Source organism: Canis lupus, chromosome 1 (genome assembly GCF_048164855.1).
Source record: "Canis lupus baileyi chromosome 1, mCanLup2.hap1, whole genome shotgun sequence".
Lineage (NCBI taxonomy): Eukaryota > Metazoa > Chordata > Mammalia > Carnivora > Canidae > Canis > Canis lupus.
In genome coordinates this window covers 94155920-94176546 of record NC_132838.1, presented here as the reverse complement: position 1 = coordinate 94176546, position 20627 = coordinate 94155920, and the positions used below count along the sequence as shown (strand labels likewise).

General features: G+C 46.7%; 1 protein-coding gene across 4 annotated transcripts in view; it reads right to left on the bottom strand.

Annotated features, from left to right (window-relative positions):
- RCL1 (RNA terminal phosphate cyclase like 1) overlaps positions 1–20627 on the bottom strand; it is a 60211-nt gene that overhangs the window by 922 nt on the left and 38662 nt on the right. For 3 of the 4 annotated variants that reach the window (XM_072840338.1, XM_072840350.1, XM_072840354.1), the window contains 3 exons: positions 19343–19468; positions 14982–15138; positions 9654–9757 (listed from right to left, as the gene is read on the bottom strand). In XM_072840338.1, the coding sequence (XP_072696439.1) occupies positions 9654–9757; positions 14982–15138; positions 19343–19468 (387 nt within the window). The remainder of the gene's footprint in view (positions 1–9653; positions 9758–14981; positions 15139–19342; positions 19469–20627) is intronic. The other variant, XM_072840345.1, reaches the window with a different exon arrangement.

Here is a 20627-nt window from a genome sequence, read left to right as displayed (position 1 = left end):
ATTAAATAGTATTTATTCACAGCTTGCCAGTTTCCAAAGGTGATTTAGAGCTTACAGAGATTCACACAATACAAGATAAATTAATTTTTAAAAGGTCCGAGGTTAGTACATGACACATAAGTCATTAGGCCCCGAGCAGTTCAAGTGGACATAAATCCAGCATTAGTCTTTGAGCAGCTCACGTAGAGAGAGAAACACGTACTCCTGTGACTCACAGCATCATGATGTAAGACCAAGCAGATGCCAAAAGCAGATTTCTTCGCTTCTCAACCTCAATAAAATCTTTCTATTCATTCAACACACGTTTACTGAGTGTGTCCTAGCTTGTACCAAGCACTGTTCTTGGTGCTGAGGATGTTGCAATCAACAAAAAAAATCCCTTGTGTCTCAGGAAGTTTTCAATCTAGTGGGGTAGACAAGTTCAATACTCTTTAAAGGTACTATGGAAATTTAAATCTAGTAAACAAGGCAGGGGCATGTGAAGAAATGTGGGTTTAACAGTATTTGTGTGTGTGTGGCAGGCATATTAGACAAGGTGGGCAGGGAGGGGCTCAGGGTAACCGTGACAAGGAGTTTCACAGGGCTGCTCCTCGTCATCTCCTTTAAGACAGAATGATGGGGTAGCCCGGGTGGCTCAGCGGTTTAGCGCCACCTTCAGCCCAGGGCCTGATCCTGGAGACTCAGGATTGAGTCCCATGTCGGGCTCCCTGCATGGAGCCTGCTTCTCCCTCTGCCTGTGCCTCAACCTCTCTCTCTCTCTCTCTCTCTCTGTGTCTCTCATGAATAAATAAAATCTTAAAAAAAAAAAAGAATGATAGACATCATCCCATCCCAACATCATTGTGGGAACAGCAATTCTATGGAAGGACCATGGCACAGGTAAGCAGGCTTCTATAGGTTGGGCCTAGCTGATTCAGTGTCTCCTCAGCTGGCCCACCATAAGACTCCCCTAGAGAATTCATTAAACACACAAGTTCCTGAAAGGTTCTACTCAACTAACAACTGGTAGGGAGCAAGGGTCCACATAGTAGAGCTTGAAAGCATAGGCCAACACAAAGACGGCCCCTCCCCATCCCTTAACCAGGCCGTCTCCCCAGTGTCTTCCCCAGAAATCGACTGTAACAAGTATCCCTGGTGATTCTTCATCAGGCAAGTTTGGGAGCACTGGTTTAGTTAAAAACAAATGGGCGGGCTCTCTATGACGAAGGAACCAGCAACCCAGCAATCCAGCAATCCTGCTGCCTCCCAACTGAAACATCCAAACTCCCAACCCTAGCCAGATGGTTCTAGCCCTGCCTACACATGGAATCACCTGAGGAGCTTTCAAAATACTGCCTCTGGACATAAAGACCAATGGGAAAGAGCTGAGAACCAAGAAATAAACCCACATTTATGGTGAACTGATTTTCAAAAAGGGTGCCAAGATAATTCAATGGGGAAAGAACAATGTTTTCAACAAATGCTGCTGAAACAATTACACAGGCAAAACGATGAAGCTGGGCCCTTTCCTCACATCATACACAAAAATTAACTCAAAATGGACTAAGGCCCTCAATTTAACAGCTAAAACATGAAACTCACAGAAGGAAACACAGGAGAAAATCCTCACGATCTTAGGCTAGACACTGGTTTCTTAAATACAACACCTAAAGCACAGTGATAAAAGAAAAAACAGGTAAATCGGACTTCACCAAAATTAAAACCTTTTGTGCATCAACAAACACTATCAAGGAAATAAAGAAAGGATGGGGATCCACAAAGGGATCCACAACTCCCAGGATGAAAAAAAAATATTTGCAAGTCATGTATCTGGTAAGAGTCTGGCATTAAGAATATATAAAGAACTCTAAACTCAATATTAAAAAAGCCAAATAATCCAACTAAAGACAGGCAAAGGATCTGAAAAGATGCTCAACATCTTTAGTCATTAGGAAAGTGAAAACCAAAACCACTAAGAGATCCCACTTCACACCCCTCAGAACGGCTACAATCAAAAAGAGAGACCTCACATGTCTGGGTGAAGATGGGAAGCAATCAGACCCCTCAACACTGCGGTTGGAATGTTAATACAGTGTGGCCTGTGGAAAACAGTCTGGCAGTTAACTATTAAATCAAGATATACCACATGATCCAATCATCCCCCTCTTAGGTAGAGGTAGACACACAAAAGAAATGAAACCTACACCTACACAAAAGCTTGACACAAACATCCGTGATAACATTATTCATAACAGCTAGAAAAGCAGAAACAATCCACATGCCCGTCAAGCAAAGAATGGATAACCAAAATGCGGAGTGTCCGTACAATGGAGTATTATTCAGCCTCGAAAAGAAGTACTGACATACGCTATAGCAGGATGAACTTTGAAGACATCATGCTGAGTAAAAGAAGCCAGTCACAAAAAAACACATGTTGTAGGAGTCTATTTATATAGAATGTGCAAAAAAGGGGGATCGTAGGGGCAGAAAGCAGATCAGTGGTTGCCCAGGGCCATGGTGGGGGGTGGGTGGGAAGGAGAGGAAACCACTATGAATGCGCAAAGGGTTTTTCTTCCTATGGTGGTGAACATGTTCTCAAATTATAGTTGTTCTAAAACTGTGGTTATAATTACACAACTTGGTGAATATACTAAAAACCACCAAAATGTACACTTTTTTTTTTCAGATTTATTTATTTGAGAGAGTGCGCACATGTGTGTGTAGGAGGGGCAGGGGCAGAGGGCCCCACCTGAGTGGGGGCCCTCATGGGGCTCAATCCCACAACCCTGAGATCATGACCTGAGCCAAAACAGAAACCGTTGAATGCTTAACTCAGCCACCCACACACCCCTGAACTGTGTACTTTAAATGGGTAAAGTGGGTGGTATGTGAATTCTATCTCAATCCAGCTTTTTAAAATGAATAAATATATGTAATGTTTGGGAAATTCAGAAGTACTGAACCTGGCTTCCGCCCTCACGCAGCATGTACCCAAATGAGCAGGAAGCCCGCTGCGGTGAACTTCCTGCCCCTTCTGTCCCTCTGTCCTTCCATCTCCAGAGGAGAGCAAAGGGGATGGAACAAGCTGGCACCCCATCTGGCTGGTGACCAGCACACCAGGGGCTAAGAGAAGAAACAGCAGGTACCCTGGACGGTAGTTCTGGTGCGTAGGGCAGGCTCATAGAAATGTCTCTCACTTTCCCCGCTCCCTCTCCATCTCCATCTGCGATGTCACATCCCCTGGGCACCTCCTATGGAACAGCCTCTGGTTCCCCAGCGTTCCTGGTTCTACTCACAGTGTCTGTAATTACTTACAGTGTCTGTAATTACTTGCTTCTGTCCCCCCCACACACACTCACAGTTAGAGCCCCTCCAGGGTAAAGACCGTGTCTACCGCGAAGTCCACTTCCCCTGCGGGTGCTCTTCCAGCAGCTGGGGAACAGTGCTGAGGTCTCGGGACCTTGACAAGGGACGTCCCCATCCTCAGCAGTGAAGTAAGCCAGATCCTCCCCTGCCTGCCTTGCCAACTGAAATCTGCAGTGTCTCACTCTCTGCCCCGCCTTACCACGTCCCCCACCCTGTCCCAGGGGAGAAAACAAACACATCAAACCCACAATTTACATCTGCGGGCCAAGCTTCCAGCTGGCAGCAAACCACCATCGCTCCCCTGGTTGTGCTCCGAGGAGAAACAGCTGTTCTGTGGGCCTGGGCTCCAGCAGGGGCATACTTGCCTCCCCACCTCCCCAGCCTCCTCACCTCTGCAGCCTCCCCAGCCTCTCACACCTCCCAACCTTCCCACCTCCCCGGCTCTGCAGCCTCCCCAGCCTCCCCAACCTCCTCAGCCTGCCATGCTGTGTCAATCGGTGGACTGTGCTGGAAACCCCACACGCCCTCTGCAGCTGGCAGAACCCCCAGGGGCCTTTGTGTGCCCCCAGCTCCCCGACGAGGATGGAGAAACACAGGCTGAGTGTACAGCCCATGTATTTGCAGCCTCAGGTGTTTGTAGCCTTTGGAAAGGCGAGGAAAAGCAAAGTTGGTTTCACGTCTCACAAGCCGTTCAGCCAGCCCCTCTGCCTGTCTGAGGAAGTCTGTGTGGGGGACTGACAGGAGGTTTCCATGCACCCACCCCCTCCCACTCTCCCGAAACAGAGAAAGAACCTTGGACCAACATACCCTTCCTGAAGGAATTCAGCACCTCACTTGGGCGCTGAGGCCAGCCCTCCCCTGGGCTGCGGCCCCACCTACGACCTTACCTCCCAGTTCACATCCCCTGCCTTCCCCACCGCCGCCCTGTGCTGGGACTACACTGCCCCCCTGCCCCTAACCACGCCCCCAGCATCACACTGCCCCCTGCCCCTTCCCACCCCTCAGCCCACACTGCCCCTGCCCCTTCCCACCCCCAGCCCACACTGTCCCCAGCTCCTTTCCACCCTCAGCCCACACTGCCCCCTGCCCCTTTCCACCCTCAGCCCACACTGCCCCCTGCCCCTTTCCACCCCCCCCAGCCCACTGTCCTCTGCCCCTTCCCATGCCCCCAGCACCACACTGCTCCCTGCCCCCACTGCCCTCTGCCCCTCCCTACCCCCCCCAGCCCACACTGACCCCTGCCTCTCCCTCCCCCCCAGCACCTCACTGCATTGTGGCCCCTGCTCCTTGGACACAAGCACAGAGCCACACAGAAAGCAGACCTGTGGCACGCTGACAGTGACTCTGGCCCTCGGTGGAGCATAGGGGTGACCTGAACAGTGCAGATCATTTTATTTTAGGCACGTGGAACTCTTTCTATTCAGCTCCTGTGTGAAGGGTTCGAACTCCTGGCTTTAAACAACTGTATCTTTAGCTTTTTTGTTGTTGTTCAGGAAAAAACTATTTGTTTTCCAAAAAACAAAACCGAAAACCTACTTTTAGCCTTTAGTCCCTCTGACGAGCAGCTTTCAGAGAATTCCAGAGCACAGAGATCATTTTTCTTATGTATTTTCAAAGAGTGGGTTGTTCCCACCAACACTGTTGGTCAACAGGGGAAGGCCACTGGGCTTGCCCATTGAACCTGACTGCCCGGGACTTTTCAGGGGGCCCGGCCCACCCCTTAACCACTGCCCTCTCACCAGGTCATCCTTCTAAAGCCCGACACAGACAGGATGACAGCATCCTGAGACAGGGAGCCCTCTCTCAGCAGCTCCAAGGACACAAAACCCAACAGGGGGTCCCACCTCCTGCTCCACCAAAGTCACTTCGGTACTAGGGTTACCTGCCTCTGAGGCCTAGGGCCTTGCTCTGGAAGTGGAGGGGAAGGTTCAGGGGGTGGGAAGACAATCTGCTCAATGAGGCCTCATAGTCATGACACGCCAGCTTTTAAAAAAATACATCAGTGGTGCTTTTCCTGCCAGACAGTGGCTTTCCCAAAGCCCACTGACCTCTGTTCCAAGAATGAATGCTCACAGTGAGTTCGCCGAACTCAGTCTGGGACCTACATCTCCCCTAGCCTAACTCTCTGCTTCCTGCTGCCTTTATAACCGTATTTAACTACTTCACCATTTTCATCTAAAAAGTTAGGCTATCACTTGCTTTTCCCATATGCCAAACACATCCTGGGGTAAAAAGCGTAATAAGAGTGACAGGGCTTCGCAGGACTTCAAGCACTCCGCAGATGGAAGGCAGAGGGGGCTGCAGAAGCTTGCAGGCTGCAGCTAAGCAAGGGAGCCTGAGCAGCCTGGTGTTCTCCCCTTCGGTGCTGCAGACTGGGGGAACCAACAGTCCCCCCCACCCCGGGCACTCTCAGCAAGGACACTGGGCTCTTGCTCCCCAGCACTTCATAAGCACTGGAAAAAGGTCATTTATTAAAGTGAGAGAAAAAACAAAGTGGCATGGTTTATTTTAGACTTCTAACTAAAGATAGACAGAGATCATTTTACAGCAGAATTTGAAACGAGGACTCTCTGAAAAGATGCAGCATGGCACTCGGCCTGAGGCAGGGAGGTGTCTGGAGTCCAGCAACATGGACGGAATCCCAGGTCTTACACAAGAGCACTATGCGTCAGGGAAGCAAGGACTCTGGACGAGACTCTTGGTCAGAACTCACTGGCTGACCTGTGTGCCCCAGGGCACATGATTCGACCTCTCCATGCCTCAACCCCCTCACCTGTAAAATGGAGCATGAAGAATAAATACCTACCTGCTTCTATCGCCCTCATAGGGTTATCATGAAAACTAAGTGAGTTCGTCTTTTTAAAGCACCTAAAACAACACCTGGACAACAGTAAACCCTGTTAAGTGTTCATTAAATAAACTGACCCTACAGAATTCTGGGGAATAGTAAATAAGATATGTGTGGTTTATTTAGTAACATGACTGCAGGAAGTTGGTCATAATGAATACAGATTTAGAAATAGCCAAGTGGACAATTTACATTGACTTCAGGCCCGAGAACACCCAAACCAAGTTAACTAAGCCTCCTGGTGTCCAAAGTGACCTCACCAGGAAACTCAGCCTCCCAGGCTGAGGGGACGCCTAGGCAGGAACCCCAGCATTTGGCATCAGCGGAGCTCTGTGAGGCGCACTGCACACCAGGAGGGCGGAGTACCCAATTCCGATCAAGCCTCACTCCATCTCTAAAAACCCACGACTTCAGGACCATTCACCATCTCTAGTGACGAGACAGACGCTCAGAGGTGCTCCATGCCTAGTCCATAGTCTCCCGAGCTCCAGGACAGAGCCAGAACTGAAATCTAGGTAGGCAGGACCCTAAGGCCTGTGCACCCACAGAATGCACCATGCTCTGGTGACTGCAGCCTCTAATCATGAACAATTTCCAAAAGTGCTAATTAAGATGCTCATTAGGGGCACCTGGGTGGCTCAGTCAGTTAAGCATCTGCCTTCAGCTCAGGTCATGATCCCAGGGTCCTGGAATGGAATCCTGTATCGGGCCCCCTGCTCAGCAAGGAGTCTGCTTCTCCCTCTGCCTGCCACGCTGCCTACTTATGCACTCTCTCTCTGTCAAATAAATAAATAAAATCTTAAAAAAAATAAGACGCTCATTAAGATTTATTTTTCTTGCTGTTCACCATGCTTTTAAATGAAGTATAAATCCTCCCCTAACCTCTGAAGTTAAGCTTTTTGAGGGGAAGGCAAAACCACTGTCACCAACTAACCATCTAAAATTCAATAAATGCAACAGAAATAGATTCCACACATACTAGCATGCCATCCAATACTATTTTATTCTACTGAAAAAAATCTCTCCGGCCTTCCTGAAGAATTTCACACATACAGACATAGGTTTTCAAGAAATACAGAAAACCACCAGCAGCAATCTCCTGAAGACAGAGGAAGAGGAAAAGAAGGGAAGAACACAGAGATCCTTATTTTCCAGAAAGGATTTGAAAGCAACACTGCAAGAAAAAACATCTTCCTTAATCCCAGTGCTCTGTAAACAGACATTTGAAAAGCTATTTATAAAAATCAAAATGTGTGAAGTGTCGGAATAAATTTCTTTAAACCAAAGAGGGTCTTGCTTCTGGTTGTCGTTGGAAACCTGGTGGTGCAGAGAACAGGTTTTTTATGACTTTAACTGCTCATAAAAATAAGTGTGATGGTTTGATCTCAAAAGCTCTTAAATCCAAGGACAAATGGTTCCCCCAAGTATGATCGTCCTGATTATGGATTCTGTTCCTTTCCCCCATTCACTGTATGCAAATACAATATTAACTCGTTTATCGGGCCCCTTCATCACTCTGGGCTACTGGAACCTTCCATGGTGATAACAGCAAAAAGGGTGCCAAACAGATACAGCTTCCAAAGATAAGCTCCAAACCCCCACCCCTGTGCCAAGCTGCCCATTCCCCCACCATGGCAGCCTCCTTTTACGTGAAGCCCTGGGACGCAGGTAATCCAGAGGACAAATGTCCTATAAGGCCTAGCCGCAAGTCTCAAAACACGTAATTTTGCAATTTGTCTCCTCCTCTAAAGCTCTATTCAGAACAGACCACTTGTTTTCCCAGGAGACACTGTAATTTTAGGCAAGGTCTCTGGAGGACAGGATAGGACACTGCAATTAATGTCTGGTGAGGAGTGAGTTGAGGAGGACACAGGAACTTTTAAAAATGTCCAGTCACATCTTGACCATCTCCACACGGACTGCGGACTTGAAAAGATTATAATATAAAGGCCCCAGAGCCAAATGAAGAAAAAAAAAATCTCCAAAAGCAAAAAAAGAAAGAAAGAAAGAAAGAAAGAGAAAAAGAAAAAAGAAAGAAAGAAAGAAAGAAAGAAAGAAAGAAAGAAAGAAGAAAGAAAGAAAGAAAGAAAGAAAGAAAGAAAGAAAGAAAGAAAGAAAGAAAGAAAGAAAGAAAGAAAGACAAAACAAACTGTCAAGGAAAAATAAAAATATACATTCCATTTTTCACATACTGTTCTGCCAAACCCCATGCCCGACGACCACACACATTTCTAGACACAGCCTCATGCTGTGTGAGCGGCCAGGCCCTTGGCTGCCCCAGAGTAGAGGCCAGCGAAGCCGCAGCAGTGAGAGCCGCTAACCAGCGGAAGGGAGCTGCTTCCAGCAAACTCCCCGTGGGAAGTCCATCTCTGCACTCAGGGTGCTGTCCCCTCAGCCCTGACTCCCTCTCTAATTGCTGCCTGGAGCCATGCGGATTCCTGGTGTTTTGTGTGTCATGGACTCAATTTCAGGTTTCCTGTGCTGCAAAATACTTTACACACGTTATAGGGAGACAGCGTGGTCCTCAGCACACTCCTGCTAATCAGTCTTCTCCCTCTGTTAACACAATGGACTCCAATCAACTTGCTCCAAAACAATATCAACTTGTTCCAAAACAATCTCCCCCCCAAAAAAGCCTCCTTAAGAATGTCTTTCAAGCTCCTGAGCCGTGGCGGGAGGCGTGGCAGCCCGTGGCAGCGCTGGCCTCTTCCCCACGTGATGGCACCACCATTCTTCAGTTATCACAGTACTGTACCTTTCAGATATACAGCATCGGTACCATGATAACCGAAAAAGGACAGTTCAGTCTCAAGTCTACCTGAGCATCTCTTCCCAGCACGGCCGCCCAGAGAATCAGGCAGTGACCTAAGAAGACATGCCTGCACACAATGTCAGCGCTCACAGGCTGTTCCTGTCAGTGGGACAGGCTGCCTCTATTCTGCTGTTGATGACGGAAGCCCCCGTAGGCAGTCAACTTCGGGTGATACCCGGGGCCTCAAACTCACCATCGTAGTTCCCCACTAGTCCAGCAGCATGACTATAAACTCTGCCTCTTCCTTCATCTTTCCGGCCAGCTCATACCCTACCTTCTTGGATAAAAAGACGGTCGGTCCTCTTTACCACAGTGAAGGAAAAGGGGGATTTAAAAAACTAATAACAAAATCCAAGCTGCAACAGAACCAGCAGTTTGCCTGGAAACAAAATCGAAGGCATGGACAAAAGCCCAGTATTTATCATGTGGTTCTGATGACATGGGAATGACACAGGTATGATGAAGCTACAAGAAGGAACGGAAAGCAAAATCCTTGTTCAACAGCAGGCTTAGGGTGACAACCTCTGCCTCCTTAACCATTGGTACCAGCAGGTGTTCACAATGACAAGCTGCGTGAGCCACGGGGTCATTTTGTGCAACTGGAGGATTAACCTGGACCAATAGCAAGGCCGAAGGGAAACAACTCACGTGTAGGGAGAGAGAGGTCCCAGCAGGACTTTGGAAACATCCTGCTGTCCAAGGGTCATGAGCAACAAAGCCAGGCTTTGGTTGGTTGAGTCCACACATCCACCCTGTAAACACAAATGCTTTAAAGATTAATCATTGTACCAACCAGAAAATGGAAAACCAACAGACCAGAGGGAAGGAACAACCTCAGATACCCAGAAAATCAGAACCACGGAAGAGCAGACCACAAAGTTCAAGCAGTAATAAAACAGGAGGCAGCTCTTTTCAGAGTAATCCTCATACCAACTAATTTTAGGGAGTGAAAGTAAGAGTTAATAAAAATGACTATAATTGCAGAGACTATGTGAATGAACAGACACCCATGCTTACTGAATTGCATCTGGTGAAGGATGAAACCTTGCCTTTGTAATTAAAGCAGCAGCAGGACATACAAGCAAAAACGCATCATCGGTTCTAGGCAACGTAAGGTTAATTACCTAGGGCTCTCACACTGTGACTTGTCACGGAGCACCATGGCTAATGACGTGGACAGACCATCAGCTTCCATGGGTCTCACCTACACACACGTTCTGTTATACTCAGGAACTGTTGGCCATGTTCCAGAAGCTTCCTGTCTCTCTGTGTGTCCTTAACACTGGAGAACTACTTCTCACGGCTTATAGATTATTTCCCCCATCTTTCCTTCCTTTTCCTCTATATCAGAACACAACTGCTTTGGTTGCCTTTCTTCTTTCATTCTTGAATTTCTCCACCATTTCTGCCATTTTGCTTCTGCAGGTATGTGTGTCACGGCTGTTGATATTTGTGCCCTTAAAAGTGTCTTTATTTCTCATCATCCTACCTGTGAGAACTTGATTTAAAACAATTCAAACTTACATGGTACACAGTGAAAGCAGGGTGACCCTGGATCTCCATGTATTTTTTAAGCCTCACAGTAAGACACTCAGTTTCTAAGCATGGCACATGCCTGGCCAAGGCAAAGCTCTCAGACTGGGAAGGGAACAGGGAGCCACCCACTGTTGCATCTGTGGGTACGCACCGTCCTTTTTCTGAGTGCATGTGGGGTAGGGACTAAGTGAGTTCTCAGGCACAGACATCCATTCTCTGCTGTCAGACTTCACCCTGTGACCATGGAGTCAGAAAATAAGGGACTTTATGCTACAGCTAGGCCTTACAAAAACCCACTGCTCTTCCCAAACTACCAGAGATATTACAGGACAATATTTATCTCATTTAGCAAAGTCTAAGACAAGAAGTGTTAGCTTATATATTTCCATCTGAAAAGGAAAACGTGACCCATGGAGAACAGGAGGCCCAACGAAACTCTGCCTTACAGAACTTACTCCCTTTCACAACTGTCTAAAATTCATTTTTTTTAAGATTTTATTTATTTATTCATGAGAGACACAGAGAGAGGTAGAGACACAGGCAGAGGGAGAAGCAGGCTCCATGCAGGAAGCCCAATGCGGGACTCAATCCCCGGTCTCCAGGATCAGGCCCTGGGCTGAAGGCAGTGCTAAACTGCTGAGCCACCCAAGCTGCCCCAACTATCTAAAATTCAACTGTTCTCCTCCATCTCTCCTTCTTACCACAGTGCTGCTTTTCTACCATTCTCCCTGATTTCTAAGATGTGCTGGACCAATATATTAGTGCAATCAATATGCTAGAGTCTGTGCACAGGACACCACAGAGGGCAAAGTGGAGCCACCCCCAAGGGACAAGGTCCAGACCCTGTACTAAGTGGCTTCGATCTAACTGCGGAGATGAGACAGGAGCAGGAACAGAGACAATACAAGGGGAGTCAGCGCTACACAGTAGCTGGGGGCTGGGGGCACTGGGGCTGCCAAGGCGGGCAGGAGGGAGGTCACTGAGCTGGCACCCAAGAGAGGCTTTGGGGACAGGGATCTGAGGTGGCCCCAGAAGGAAGAGCAGGAGGACGGGGCTGGAAGGATGGAGCCAGGGCCAGCAAGGAACAGCCAAAAGGCCAAAGAAAAGTGGCTGCACACTTTCTATGGAGGAGACGAACGAGACAGCTACCGGGCAGAGAGAAATACAGACTGAGGTAGGGTTCTTCTAACTGGGTTTTGACTTTATCCTGGGAAAGTGAAAAGCTGGAGGTCTCTGAACACAGGAGTGAAACAATGAGATCAGTGTCCCTGGGAGAGACGTGAACTGAAGAAGATGCTGGAGAGGTGGGTGGTAGGAAGGAGGGCAACAGGTGAGAAAGGCAGTTCAGAGGCAGCTACAGAACCAAGGGGGCCAGGCAACTGAAGAGACATACATGGAGCAAGGATCAGACCAGAGGATTAAAACTGGTTTAAAAAAAAAAAAAAGGCCACACCCTCAAAGGGATGGATTTTTATTACTCATTTAAACCAAGTCACATCACACACCTATAAAAAATTATTCATGGGGCACCTGGGTGGCTCAGTCGGTTAAGTGTCTGCCTTTGGCTCAGGTCATGATCTCAGAGTCCTGGGATCAAGCCCCATATCAGGCCCTCTGCTCAGCGAGGAGCCTGCTTCTCCCTCTCCCTGCCGCTCCCCCTGCTTGTGCTCTCTCTCTGTCAAATAAATAAAATCTTAAAAAAAAAAAAAAAAAAAGTTATTCATAGGGAAGCTGGGGTGGCTCAGTTGGTTAAGTGTCCAACTCTTGATTTGGGCTCAGGTCATGATCTTGGGGTCATGAGATCAAGTTCCATATGAGAATCCGTGCTCAGGGAGGAGTCTGCTTCTTCCTCTCCCTCCCCCACTCCCCTGCTTGCACATGTGCTTACTCTCTAATAAATAAATAAAAATCTTTCAAAAAATTATTCATGAATGCATAAAGCATTTTCATCCTTTTAAAAATTAAAGATCATAGACATACAAAGGATGTTTTCTTGGTGATTAAAAACAAAGACAAAAAACATGGTCCAGGCACAAGAAAATGGTATAAAATAGAACCTAACTGGAGTTTAAAGAAACAATGAAATAACCTAATCCAGACTGCATGTTTTCTCTCTTATGGACTGATGGGCTGGCTGTGCTTTCACCCAGAGGCCTATAACATCTGCTATGTACGTGGATATAAAATGCACACTCCAGCTGTGCGTGTGGCTCCCACTGGCCAGCTCTGTAACGTGATGCTTCCAGGGACCCAGGTCCGCTGGGAATAGATAGAAGCATCCACCATGGTCAGGGAGAGGGTCTGCCAGCCACCACAGGACCAAGGAAGGGACCTCTGCACACGTCAACAGGGGCTAAGGACTGCCCATAAAACATGCGATTTTCCCTAACACACACCTAGATGGCAAACCTCCAGTACTAAGTCACAAGCAGAACAAGCTCTTCATCGTTTACCCCAGCTTCCGGTTACTACCTGTCTTTCAAAATTAAAGGAAAAAAGGTCACTAAATTTAGCACCAAACTTTGGGCTGACTTAGCCTCAAAAACTCTGAGGCCAGATCCTGACTGCCCTCCACCAGGAGGATGTCATGTGACAGGGTGGTTCCTTCCTCCACTACTTTCCAGCTGAATGGTGAGCACAGGAGATGAAAGCACTCCCCTGAAAACAGTTATACCTTCTCTGTCTTCATTTTAATTAGATGGACATTAAATAAAGCCATCTAGGACCTGGAAATCTTAATGAACTCTGCAACAGTTCATTCTTACTTGTTCCACCTGGTGACCAATAACATGTTTCCCAGAATGCTGACTTGGATTGGGAGAGTAGATTGTGTCTGTCAGCTGTTTCCCTTGATGAGGCCTATACAAGGATCAATACCCGTGACCCAGCCGTCACCCTACCACAATGATTAATCAATGACAGTGATAAAAGGAAGAAGTGAAGAAAAAAGAAAAATCACCACTGTACCCGCCTTCCTGGTTTTATTTCGCTGGGCTCACCTGTGATTTCTATTGCTTTAAACAGGGCAAAACTTCCCTGGGAGACTCCCAGAAAGACCCAGAGAGAGGTCTAGTAACCGAGAATAAATACACAAATGCAGAGATGTAGGGTTCTTGAGCTAGAGAAAGGACAGTTTACAAACATGGTACACCATCCAGTAGCAAACTATCAGAGCACAGTTCTCACCAGTACTCAGTTCCAGAACATGAGGCCTCGCCTACACAGCAGAGAAGTATCCCTCAAAGCCTGAGTGGATTCCGCATGTCAAGGGGAAAGTTGCAGCTTCCAGACGTGGAACCAAGGCAAAAGATAGTGCAGAGTAACAGAAATCCTGGAGCTACATTTGTGACTCTCCTCTAATCAAGCCTATGAAATCTTAAAGAATATTTTCAGGCAGCTTCATCTTATTTTTTCCTGCCATCATTCTTCCTTCCCTTCCAATTTCTTCCTTGCTTCTTTTAGGTCATCTCAACTATCTTTAAAAAATAATAATAAATCTTTTATTTTTTTAAGATTTCATTTATTTGACAGAGCAAGAGAGGGTATGGATAAGTAGGGGGAGGGGCAGAGTGAGAGGGAAAGGCAGACTCCCCGCTGAGCAGGGATTCCTCTCCCACCCAACGTGGGGGCTCAATCCCAGGACCTGGGATCATGACCTGAGCCGAAGGCAGATGCTTAACCATCTGAGCCACCCAGGCGCCCTCACCTCAACCATCTTCAGGAAACAGTGAGTGTGTGTGCGCACATGGGCATGTTGTTCATATGGCTTGACAGAGAAAAGACTCTGGGCAACGAGGAGGACAGGCTGGTCCAGACAGGTCTGAGCTGTGTCCCACAGCAGAGCTGCAGTTGCAGAATGGCAACTGGTGAAGTCCTGTCTTTCGCCGTGTTCTGATCTTTCCAAGCACCTACCGTGCTCAGACATAGGACTGCCTTCTCTAGACATTGTTCTGTGCTCCAGGGCACGCTACAAAATCTAGCCTGTGGATATTATTTTCTATCTGATTTGTCACACACAAATCCAGACTTTCAGCTTCTCTTGAAAAATCTGAAAACAGTGAGCCCCCACTGCCCTACGGCAGGGAGGCAGGGAATTAAGAGACAGTGCCTGCATTGGTCAGGGCATGTGTGCTCTTCAACTGCCAATCACCACCAAACATGCTTCAATTTTTTTTTTTTTTTAAACCACCAGTTCCTTCCTCTCCCCATTAAACTTACCTGCCCTGTATCCCAAACCAGTGGAGCTGGATCTCTACTGATGGACTAGCTTACCTAATCCATTAAATTAGTTAGTGCTAAACTGCTGAATGGGTAGGAACAAGTTAACTCCTTGGCTTAAGCCCTTGGAAGGGAAGAAAGTTGCTAAGGGAGAAAATGAGAAACAGCAGAAACTGCTTCCTGATGGCTTCGCTCCCACACCTGCAGAGACTGAGGACATACCCTATAGATTTCTTCGAGCAGCAGCTTGGCACAGTTCCTGCCGAGGTCCTCCGGAAGCACTGCTGCTCCCTGGCCCTGAGGGTTGGAGGCCAGTTCAGCACTGAGGAAAGTGCCATTGGTGGTCTCAGCAACCAGTGACAACCCAAAGCCTGGAGACCTGGGAAGTCAAAGGCACAGACATGAGTAGGGTTAATGGGGAGTTGGGGTGGGGGGCTCACATTCACCCACAAAAGGAAAAGAGAAGACAAACATCTTTTTGATGGCATTCTATCTGGCCACACCAAGCCCTACTAGAGTTCCTACTAGCTTATACTGGAAATACAAATGACCTAGTGAGAGCATACAGGGCAGGACTGGAAGATTGCACAAGTTGGCACAGCTTTTCCTGTTGGCCCTGCCTTCCTTTCCCGCACACCTCTACCCTGTGAAAGATCCTACTGTGAAAGTCTATAATGATCAATTGACATATAAAGTAACATTAACAAGGAATACCAGATACTAAGCACCTACTTATCACCAGTTTCTGAGCTAGGGGCTTTGATACCACAACTCTGAGTAAATATTACCACCCCCATATTACAAATGAGAAATTAAGGGACACCTGAGTGTCCCAGCAGCTGGGCATCTACCTTTGGCTCAGGGCGGAATCCCAGTCCCGGCGGGATCGAGTCCCGTATCGGGTTCCCTGTAAGAAGCTTGCTTCTCTCTCTGCCTATGTCTGTGCCTCTCTCTGTGTATCTCTCATAAATAAAATCTTTAAAAACAAACAAAAACAAAAACCAAATGAGAAATTAAGCAACCAGCACCAAGTCCACATAGCTAGAAAGTGACCGTGATGCATTTCAAACACAGGTCTTCCAGACTCCAAAGCCCACAAAAGTTCTCCACCACGGTACTCAGCCCTCAACCAATCCAGAAGGTATGCGTAGCCTGGAAACCACTGATGACAGCTCTTCTTCCAAAATACCAAGCCGGTTTCCCGTCACGAAAAGTCCCAAGCAAGCCAGAAAGGGCCTACAGACCTTCGTTTGAAGGAACATCTCTCGCTCAGATCTCATTTAATATAACCAATGAGCTGGCACTGTGTTTCTTCCGTTGTGTTCCTACCACCAATAGCCAGAAGCTAGCACCCTTCTTGTCCAGAATCATAGTGGACTCATTCACTCATGCATCCAGCAAACATTTGGGGGAAAGCTTCCACAGCCAGGACCTGGAGCACCATGTGCAAACACAAGAGTTCTTGTTCTCACAGAGCTTAGTGACAATCCGTTTGGCACAAAACAAAATCAGTCCACAGACAATAAATATACTACCTCACCATAAAATTTCCAAGTTTGGCATCCCGTGGACATCTACTTTGTCCAGTGCCTTTTAAAAAAATATGTACTTCCCAGCAGTATACTCCGCATGTAATCACTATATATATGCCCCCTTTAACACAATTCAACACTCATGTTCCTAAAGCACTTTCTATATGTCCAACACAAAACTAGCCAAAGTGCCTGTTGCAGAAAAACTATAATGTTACAAAACGTATATATGAGCTACCTTGGTCACTCCTCAATTTCTTTAGAAAAAAAAAAAAAAAAAGCTGTCTATGCAGCCAAGGGTTAATAAACCTGCCAAGGGGAGGGCGTGAGTGAGAACAGAGGTTCTGGGGTGCTCTGAACAGAGGGTGCATGCTTTACCACCTCACGCCATGCCACCCAGCCATCACACCATGGGACAATCTCAAGTAGCCTTTGAGTCCCTGGACCAGGAGGAAGGAGAGCATCCAGCTCAGCAGTCCAGGTTGTGGCACGCGAACGAGAAAAGTAGAAAACAGGGAGACCGAACTAGAAGATAAGCTACCATCACTGCTTTAACCCGCTCACCTAGAGTTCCCGAGAACTTCCGAAATTTTTCCATCCACGTGAAGTTTTTGAGGTGTGTGTAGTTATTACAATAAACTTTGTATTTAATAAAGATTGTCCCACTTTGTTTTTTCTAAAACAAAAAAACAGAACAGAGAACACAGGAAGCCCTAGTGCATTCCTCCAATTTTCCTGCTCCGATCTAGGGTGTGTGTTATCAGGCCTGTTTCAAGTTCTGAAAATGCAGCTGGTCACCAGGTGACCTCACTGAAGATCTGCCTTAGTACAGTACACAAGTGACAGCTTCCAAAACTTCCCAATTGGTAAAGGATTAGATTTGTTTAAAAGTCCTGACTGTGAATCAAAATGCGACAATGGGCAAATGTGCATACTGGTCAAAGAGCTGACACAGGGGGATCCCTGGGTGGCGCAGCGGTTTGGCGCCTGCCTTTGGCCAAGGGCGCGATCCTGGAGACCCGGGATCGAGTCCCACGTCAGGCTCCCGGTGCATGGAGCCTGCTTCTCCCTCTGCCTGTGTCTCTGCCTCTCTCTCTGTGTGTGTGACTATCATAAATAATAAATTAAAAAAAAAAAAAAAAAAAAGAGCTGACACAGACCACTCAGAACTGCTGGTCCCCAAGGTTCTAGGTCATGGCCACATATCATACACTTTCAGTCTCAGAGTTCAATAAACCTCATTATGTGGATACCCCACAGAATCAGAAGAAAATACCCACTATGACTCCATAATTTCCTTAACAGTGAAGGAAGAATGCTTGTCACCTGTAACTTGAGATTTAGAAAACACAAACCTAACATCATGCATTGCTTTCACATGTAACGTTTTTTCAGTGGGGCTTCGAGTTGATGAGCTACAAACCTCCATCACGCCCATGTCTTGATCCACACGTGACCTTCCTACTTACCCTTTGCAGGGATGGGACTGGACCACGCACCAGCGTCAGCTGAGTCAATGGCTTTATAAAAAAGCTGCACCACAGTTGGGGGCAGCGTGGCCTTCAGACCTGCTCCACTTCTTTCCTGGTCACCTTTATAGAGCCAGAGGCCAGACAGAGGAGACACTATGGAGAGCAAGCCACTCAGCTCCTGCTGCTACCTATGCTCCCCATTGCTCTGCAATCTCTTCTCCCCAGAGAATGGCCAAGAGGAGAAAAAGGGAAGAGTGGCCTAGAGTGGCCTTAGCAGCATCAGCATCTCTGCAGTACCTACTGTGTGCCAGCCACTGCATTCATGCCTTACATATGTGATCTTTTAATCTTTACAGCAACCTAATGATGCTGGCCAGCATTATTACTCCTACCAAATGAGTGAGGAAAGTGCTGGTAATACCTTAGCAGCACACCAAAGGTTTGCGACCATCACTGACCATTCTGAACACCTAGAAAGGGACAGGTTTGCACACAAATTCTTTCCCAAGTGTACCTTCTGACACCCCCAACCCTGTTGCTCTCAATCATGAGCTGCCCCCAGGTTGCTGGAATCACCTTCATCTTTCCTATGGGCCTCGAGAGGTCAGAAATGCCCTAACAGGCTCAGCCCTCCTGTGCTCTCCCCCTTCTTTGGCTGTAGTCAAAGGAAAGCTCAGAGGAAAGGGCTCTGAGAAAGGATGGGCTGTGCTACTACTTAGTGAAAAAAAAAAACTGATTTCTGAACCCACGACAGCTGATCTCTGATGTTTCTTGTTTTTAGGAGACACAATCTACAAGCTTCAGACTCCAAGCATAATGACACTGTCGTTCACACTGAAATGATGCAGCAAAACAAAAACAGAGAAAACCCGCACACAACTAAAGCAAAACTGGCAAAATATTCACTGTTAACTACAGGTAGGACTAACACCCAAGTGTTCACTGGGCTAGCCTTTCAACTCTTCTGTATATTTAACATTTCCATAATAAAAAAAATTAGTTTTTAATTGCTTCCCTAACTTACTGGTTGCTAAATATACAAGCAAAGCCTAGAACAAGTATTTTCATTACACATATCATCGTTAACTTTTTACTTTCTAAAATGAGGTTTTCCACAAAGGCTCTAGCTAAACCCAAGTTGAGTCTGCAATAACAACTTTCTTTGGCTCTACGGGTGTTGTTCCCCTTGATGGAGAGAGAGGCTGACTGACACAGACCAACAAGGGATATTTTCCCCTGAACTGTTATTTACTCAGAATAGAACTTGTTTGCTTTAATTTTTCGTGGGAAGAGATGGGATTTAAAGCCAGAGGCACTGTTTATTAACAGCTGGGTTTTAACTCCTCCCAGCTAGGGTTTGGACCCCTCATCTCCAGCATTGGCCACTGCAGTGCTTTTCACATGACAGGTGCTCTAAAGGTGCTGGCTGGTGACAACAGCAGAAAGTCAAGAGGACATTGATTCTGGAATCACTCTTCCTGTCAACACAGAGCTGGCAGCTTTCACTTCAATCAGGACAGGAGTGTGAAAAGGTTTGGTTAGCTGCAGAAATAAGCTCTAAAAATGTACAGACACTTACTTCCCAGAGTTGATTCCTTTCATGTGGTCTGTGTAAATATAGATATCGGGTATAAACTTGTTGAGGATGCTCCTTGCAGAATCCACAATCCGGTTTGCCATCTGCGGTGACACACGCACGGAGTACCTGTGATCCACGGTTAAGGGTGCCATTAACTCCAGACAGAGGAAGGTCTGTTACGAAGCCAGCGGCTCTTTGTGGAACTATATAATAAAATGGGACTTCTAACGCCATTCTATTTTCCAGCTGTATTTAATTGCTTACCTTTGTAATACCGTAACTTGATTTTTAGATTATTTTCATTTATTATTATTGTATCATAATTTATTATAAAACAATCACAATGAAAAACACCCAGAAGTAGAGTTGGAGAGTATAAAATGAGTTCTCAAGCCTGCTCTAGACTTCCTACCTGATGCCCTCCCCTCCTAGAAATGGCTCAACCCAATTTTGGAATAAGAAACAGCCTGCCTGGGATCCCTGGGTGGCGCAGTGGTTTGGCGCCTGCCTTTGGCCCAGGGCGTGATCCTGGAGACCCGGGATCAAGTCCCATGTCGGGTTCCCGGTGCATGGAGCCTGCTTCTCCCTCTGCCTGTGTCTCTGCCTTTCTCTCTCTCTCTCTCTCTGTGTGACTATCATAAATAAAATAAAATAAAATAAAAACTTAAAAAAAAAAAAAGAAAAAAAGAAACAGCCTGCCTGTCTGGGATGAGCCAGACTCCCTTTGAAGATAAGTGTTTTCTGACCATCCCCACTGCTGTAACTAATGAGTCTTTCTTTTGCAAACCTAAGGCCAGAAGAGATACCACACTGGGGCTCACATGGGCCAATCTCAATCTACCCCACCCCCCATGTGTTGACAGTAAAAGCAGAAAAAGATTAGTGAAAGAGCATATGGTAGCTGTTTATAAAGACCTAAACAGGTTTGTTGCAACTCACAGAGCTTATTTTCAATTATTTAAGTGTCAGTTACTCCATTTGTGGATGCTACAAGCTTCTCACAGCTATTACCTTATAATCAAAATATTGGTAATGAGCACTTTACACCAGGGCACCCCTAGAAAGAAGAGGAGGAAGATACATAAACTCAAGCGAAAAGCCTGGAGTTTTATTTTCCTAATTTTTTTTTTTTTTTTTTTTTTTTTGAAGAGAGCGCACGGGGTTGGGAGGGCCAGAAAGAAAATCTCAAGCAGGCTCCACAACCAACATGGAGCCCAACATGGGGCTCAATCTCACAGCCCTCAGACCATGACTTGAGCTGAAGTCCAGAGTCAGATGTTTAACT